The sequence below is a fragment of the Macrobrachium rosenbergii genome, chromosome 48 (genome assembly GCF_040412425.1).
Source record: "Macrobrachium rosenbergii isolate ZJJX-2024 chromosome 48, ASM4041242v1, whole genome shotgun sequence".
Taxonomy (NCBI): domain Eukaryota; kingdom Metazoa; phylum Arthropoda; class Malacostraca; order Decapoda; family Palaemonidae; genus Macrobrachium; species Macrobrachium rosenbergii.
The window spans coordinates 12,031,026-12,037,894 of record NC_089788.1 but is presented as its reverse complement, the minus strand read 5'-3'; the positions used below and the strand labels follow the sequence as shown (position 1 = coordinate 12,037,894).

General features: G+C 35.7%; 1 protein-coding gene across 3 annotated transcripts in view; it reads left to right on the top strand.

The window, feature by feature from the left end:
* The first annotated feature begins 938 nt into the window (after positions 1-938).
* Tgt (tRNA-guanine transglycosylase) overlaps positions 939-6,869 on the top strand; it is a 90,876-nt gene continuing 84,945 nt past the window's right edge. The window contains exons 1-2 of one of the 3 annotated variants that reach the window (XM_067091353.1): positions 939-1,638; positions 5,199-5,416. In XM_067091353.1, coding sequence (XP_066947454.1) covers positions 5,210-5,416 — 207 coding nt within the window. In that variant the 5' untranslated portion in view covers positions 939-1,638; positions 5,199-5,209. Of the gene's footprint in view, positions 1,639-2,185; positions 2,206-5,198; positions 5,417-6,869 lie in introns of those variants that run through there. The other 2 variants (XM_067091351.1, XM_067091352.1) reach the window with 2 other exon arrangements.

Genomic DNA, 6,869 nt, shown 5'->3' with positions numbered 1-6,869 from the left:
GTAATGCAAATTATGGACAGAAACTGGGTAAGAATGACAGTGAACGAGTAATAAGTCAAGAGGGATCAAAACCTGAAAAGGGTATAAGCGTAGTAAAAGTGACCCAGAACAAGAATTGAGCTGAAAAGTTTAAAAAGCTTGAGTGAACAACTTTTGCACCCACCTGTAAGATGAGTGCCTCCTGGAAACTTATTATGTGAAGTGAGCAAAGAGGAACCAGTTGACCCTGTAGATGGAAGAAAAACAACTAAGGCAATAACTTTCCTTGCTAAGATATGTACAACTGATACAACAATAATATGTCTAAACAATTAAGAACAAGATGAATCAAATGTAACAAATGACATAAGGCAAGGATTTAATGGGTCAACCGTGTATTTACTTTTTATAACTCACCTGATCAACGGAAAGCCAGAAGATACTGAGGTAGGATTTGGGGACGAAATTCCAAGAATCGTGGCATTGTTCTATGCAGATGACGGGACTGATCCTGAGTCATTCCTTGGTAGAAACAGTAGAAGCTATATAAGTTCTTATGAAAATAGCCTGGGAATATGGCTTAAATATGAATAGGGATACAAGCGATACATTGATGTTCAACGACTGTTACAGTATAAATAACGTAAAAGACACGCAATACACTGAAGAGGGAATAGGAATAATAAAGCACATGAAATGCTTAGTTGTTACAGTTAATAATGCAAAGAGCTCATAACAAGAAAAACAGGGTAAAAATGGCTCACTCACAAATACAATTCTTAGCAGGTTGATGAGGGAAGCTGCAATGGAAGCGACTAACAACGGCAACGATTATAATGCCATGGATGTTATGTAGCTAACTGAAAAACATTTAAAATGCGTCGCAAAAAAAAAATTTGCCAAGTTTATAGAGCGAATACTGAGAGCACTAAGATACACAGCATGTTAGGCCTTAAGATGTGAGACAGCTGGTTTATCCAGTCTCTTGAGGGATATAATGAACAAGCTACTTTATCCGAAGTATCCTCCCAACAGCAATAGCAGTAGTTTCTCTGTGTAATAGTTTTAGGCAAATATAAAAGAAAAATTATTCTGTATTACTCAAACTACCATCAATAATATATAAAGGGGTTCGACATAAAATTAGGGAAACTTGAATATATTAAAAAAAAACGATTACAAGTCATTCAAAACTAGGTCAAATATGGGAAAGAGGAATTAATAAAAAGTCAAGGCAGAGTATCTGTAAGAAATTTTAAGATATGAGAAAGACTTTATGCGATAGCACAGAAAAAAAGACTGGTTGGCTTCAGAAAAAGTTACTGGATATTTGGAACTTTTTTTTACTCTGTTGCTCAGCGTACAACATTATTAGGATCGGATTAGACATGCAGCAGTTATATTAGTAAGATAAATGTAGATTAATATCTTACTTTTAACAAACATTTCTAGCGAGGAACTAAGAATAGGAAGTTATTTATCAAAAGTATATGGTACTGCACAATTAAAGGCAAGCTAGGACTACGTGTGAGCTGTTTAAAATTTAAAGCATGTAACTACTACTACAACTAGCTGTCAAATGTGGAACTAGCAAACAGTATTGGTCTGTGAATAGTCGTCAGTCATTACTCATGTCTGGAATTGGCTCGAATTTTGAAGGTAAGTATTTTTGGAATGAATTAGCCACTAAATTTTTGAATTTCGATTATTATTAAGGGTCAATACATAAGATAAAACATGAGCTGGAGATCTGCCGCAGGTTGCCGCTAGGCCTAGTCAGTTTTAACATTATATTAGGAGCCTAAGCCTACACGATACCTCTTCAGGTGGCCTTTTTTTTTTGCTTTAATACCTACTTCGTGTATTTATTTATTATTTTTTATTTTTTGCTTTGTTCATACGCAAAGTCTCTTTGATGTGCGTTACTTTAAAATCACCAAAATCTATAGCAGAGTTACGTAAAACTGAAGACTAGGCTACTTGCTGCGTCGTCCTGTTCACGCCAGTCGACAACCGTAATATTGACCGGTTTGAGTACTGTTCAATTGCCCACATTTCCAGATGAAAACAACAAAAGACGTAGCCCAAATATGCCTGTCATCATTTCCCACAATTGCTTGGGCAAAATAATCACGTCAGGTGCCCCGGCAAGTCCATGCCGAAACACGGGCCAGACAAAGAACTCAGAAGACGTCCAAGCGGGTAACGACATTTGCTAGAAATGAGGTAAAACTGAAAACTACTGCAGCTTCCTTCTTGTTCGGTAACTGTGTTTACATGCAGAATGGGCGCAGCATTTAGGCCTAATACCAGCGCCTTGGGGATGAACTTGAAAACATAAGCAGTAGGCTTTCAATACCATAAACACATACAAAAGGAATAAATATAAACAAAAACATAACCAAAAGGTCAATAGGCTGTTTTATTGTTTCACAAATTAAGTGGGACTGTAATTCAGACTAGCCTATGCTTGAAAAAACCAGCTTCAGTTCTTAGTTATGGTTCCTTTGGTGCAGACTTGGAACTCTTGTTCCTTGGATTATTTTGGCTAAAGTTATGTTTGTGGAGGTCCCCCTCCAGCTAGGTAAGGACCTGATGTCTTATGTGAGGTTAATTAGAATTAAGAGGGTCATGACCTAACCCTGTTGACTTTAGTTTGCAGTGCTGTAGGTTAATTTAGTGGGGTGGGGGCCCAACATCCTTGGTAAAGTTAGATGAGGTGTGATTAGGGTAGGCTGCAACCAAGTATCTAAAACTACTAATTTACTACTATAATTAATTTCAGAAATGTTCAAAGAACACATTAAAACATGGGAAAATTATATTTTCAACTCCAGAATGCAGTTATTGTTTAAAATGAAAACTTACCGTTAACTGTTAATCAAGATATGGCTATTAAGAACTTTTAGCTGATTTAGATTTGAGATGTCTCTATTGGCTGGCCAGATTCCTACTTCATTTCATAACTTACCTCACATATGGTCATGGTCAGTGCCCTCTGGGTGGTTCAAGGAAACTCCAGAACTTTAGTTGAACTTGTGTGTTTTAAGGGTGATGTAAGCAAACTTTAGAATACTAAGGTCATTAGATAAAAGTTTTATAATTGACTTGGAAAAGTTGTTTAGGCAATTTGCTGCAGTCTTTGGCTTTGTGTCTCATGGGAATGGTGTAAGAGGTGCTCTACTTTATGGGAAAGTAGTAGAAATAGCTCAAGGCTGTTCAGAAGAATGGTGAAATAAGATATCAGGGACTCCCTGTAGAGGGGTAGTGCTATCAGTGCATGTCATACTGTTCACTTCAGGCATTATTTAAGGTTCTTTGCAGCTTGCCTTCGGCCCCTAGCTGCAACCTCTTTTGTTCTTTTTACTGTACCCCTTTCATATTCTCTTTCTTCCATCTTACTTTCCACCCTCTCCTAACAATTTATTCATATTGCAACTGTGAGGTTTTCCTCCTATTACAGTACACGTTTCGAACCTTTTACAGTCAATTTTCGTTTCAGCGCTGAATGACCTCATAGGTCCCAGTGCTTGGCTTTTGGCCTAAATTCTATATCCAATCAAATCCAATCAGGGACAGATGAAGATAGCTGTAGGTCAGCAAGTTGAATTCTTGAATGCTCGTATAGCACTTTTAATTACCAAAAATATAGTAATAATGTCAAAAGAGTAATGCTGGCAACACTGACAAAATATAGGCAGTCCGACGGAAGAAATATGGCTCCAAAACGGCAGAATAATAAAAATTTAGATTTTTTTTTTTACTCAATAAAAATGCGATTTACATCATTTTCAATGCACCAAAAGCATTAAAAAAAAGTAAGGTTTTCTTTGGATGTTTGACCATTTTTACCATTTTTCAGTTTACGACAATTTTCGGTTTACGATGCGGCGTACGTATGGAAACCACGTCGTAAACCGGGGACTGCCTGTACTGAATGTGGGGAAACTAGGGGGATCAGCAGTCAAAATTATGAGGGAAATTGGAAAAAATTTTAAATTGTAAAATTTTTTTCTCTGGATGCTTATGACATTAAGTACACTGAATATGGAGTGCAGGGTGGAGTTCATCAACATTTGTCTTGATTTTGTAAGTAGGCTTTTATTCTTGATTTTGTAGGTAGGCTTTTATACCCATCTGTAAACTGGATAGTATGATGCATGTTTGGTCACTGTTATACTGTATTTTGTTTTTTACAGTAAATAACAGGAATTTTTTGCTGAAAAGTATCTAAAATAAACTAATGGCACCTATTGCTTCCTGAGGTAACATAAGAATAAAGTAGATCTTCAGTTACCCTTCTTCCCTTGCTGAGGTAACACTGTGAATCATCAACCCACAGTCAGCCTCTCCAAATTAAGATGCTTGTACAGGAAACATTGAAAGATCCAGATCTTATGACTTTTTTTTTTTTATAGAAACAAGGTATGATAAGGAAAACATAATGTAAGGTGAGTAGCTTTGGTCAAGAAAAATCAGTATAAATTTGGTAGAACAGTAGGAGAACAGTCAATATCGGTGGTAGGGCACCCTTGAGCTATCAGTTAAAAGCTTGAACTGGAGGAGAGTAGTCCTTGGGAAAGGCAAAACATACTCGTAGAAAAAGGATTTTGAGAAATTCTCTGAAATTTAAGGAATAGAAGAGGAATGTCTTCAGAGTGAGATCTTTTGACAAAAATGTGGTCAGTAGCCTAGGCAGCAGGACAGTCAGGAGAAGGGTGAACATCATAGATTGTATTATAGTAATGGAATCCAACAGCACACAGGTCTAAAAAGTAATTTAGGCAAATAAGAGCTAAGCACATGAATGTGACAGACTTTCAACTAGGAAAAAAGTTTTCATTTAGAAAGTGGATTGCATTTCCATCATTTAACTGTATCTTGAATAATAAGCATTGTTTTACAATTATTAGTAGCCTTACTGTTGATCCAGAAGATTTATTCACCTTTGGCTTCTGACTCAGAGAAAATAAGATGCTTATAGCATGAAAATGGTTTTCATTTCTAAACTTTTTGTGATCACTGATATATCTTTTTTGTTTTAAAAAATCAACTGTATATAATATCATATTGCACATCTGACTTTTTTGTGCATACTTGGTTGTATGGTTAGTTTGTTTTCCTTATAGATTTTCAAATTTTTTTCTATGAATAGAACATTACAGTATACTGTACTGGCGTTAAACTTGATCATTGCAGTTATGGGGTTTTTATTTCAGATTTTTGAGGGATGGCAGCTGCAGTAAAGAATTCAGTCACTGCATCTGCAGTGGGAACTGCAGCAGCAACAGCTGCAACAGTTAGCAGTAGCAGTTCAAGTCCTGCCCTCAGTTTCAGTATACTAGCTGAGTGTGCAAAATCAAAAGCTCGTACAAGTCTTATGAAGCTGCCTCATTACACTGTAGAATTGCCCATGTTTATGCCTGTTGGAACTCAGGTAAGATTAAACTGGTTTTTAATGTTATGTGCCATAAATATATTTAATTTTCAATGTTGTAAACTTTTCAAGGGACATTGTGGGAACCTACTCACAATTTTTCAACTAATATAATTACACTTAATCCCTTCAAACACAATTTCAGTCTCTACTTACTTGACATCCCTTATTTTGGAATTTCTTTAATTTGCTCTTAAACTGTAAATTTTAAACAACCAGTGTCAATATTATTCAAGACACATTGAGTTAGTGTACTTTATTTTAATCTTCTGAAGGAAAAGGTATTCACTGAGAGACACGTACAATCTAAGGATGCAAAGGACAGACAAGATTTTCCTCTGCTACATAGTTTTCATGACATTGGCTGTGTGTCAGCCAGATAGCCTGACTACAGTCCAGTAATTTGCAATATCCCTGTCTAGACAGATAGATAAAATGGAAAGAAAATAAAAAAATTGACTTTTAGTAAAATTTAAAAGAAGGAATGCTGGAGGGAGAGCCTTGGAAAATTAGTCATGATTGTAGGTCACTGACAAAATTATAAAGATTGATAAATTTTCTTTTATTTTACTTCTGTTCTGTGCTTCATAGATACCAGTAGCAGGTGAGGTAGGCCAGATTTCTAGTATTCTTTGTCTGCAGCCTCCTTCAAAAAGCCAGATTAGCTGCATTGCTTGCCCCAAGACTCATGGCTTCCTTACACATGCACAAGTTTCTGTGTTTGTGAGAGAAAGATTTATACAGTATTAGATAAAGAGATCGGTCATTTGTGTTTCAAGGAACCTTTTGGCTGCATTCACCCTTCATAATTGTAGCTTCCAGCGATGGGAGTAAGTAAAGAAAATCTGAATGCAGGGTGACAGAAGAAGGATGAGAAATGTAAACTTTTCAAGAGAGCCCTTTATTTATTTTTTTTAAATACAGATGATCATGCATAAATGTTATAATGGGATGAAAAAGCAAGATACCAAAGTTCACAAAGCAGTTGGCATTAAAAGTTAATTCTACTGTTTAGATACGAAGGGAATTGTCTGTAGCTCAGAGCTGTTATGTGCATCAATAATCTCTGCAAACTTTAGTGATGTAAATGACTTTCTTATGGTTGTTAATATAACACAACACACTATATTTTTGTAAATAAACTTATGTTTTATTGTATTTACATTGATTTTTATATTACAAACTGATGGCATGATTTTTATATTACAAATTGAAGAGTACCATCTAATAATTGCAGTTTTAGGGGTTTATTTTCTATAGTATTGGGTGGTAATCTGTGAGAAAAGTGTCATGTTATGTTAGCAGTGCTGTCACTCTCTGGTTTCTATACTACTTCAGTATACAGTAATAGAATCACAGTAGTTTCATCTCAATCAGTATAAGTTATTTTTATGCAGTATACCATTGTCAACTACTGTATTTAACATAGTCTCTTGTGTTATCAGGCATCACT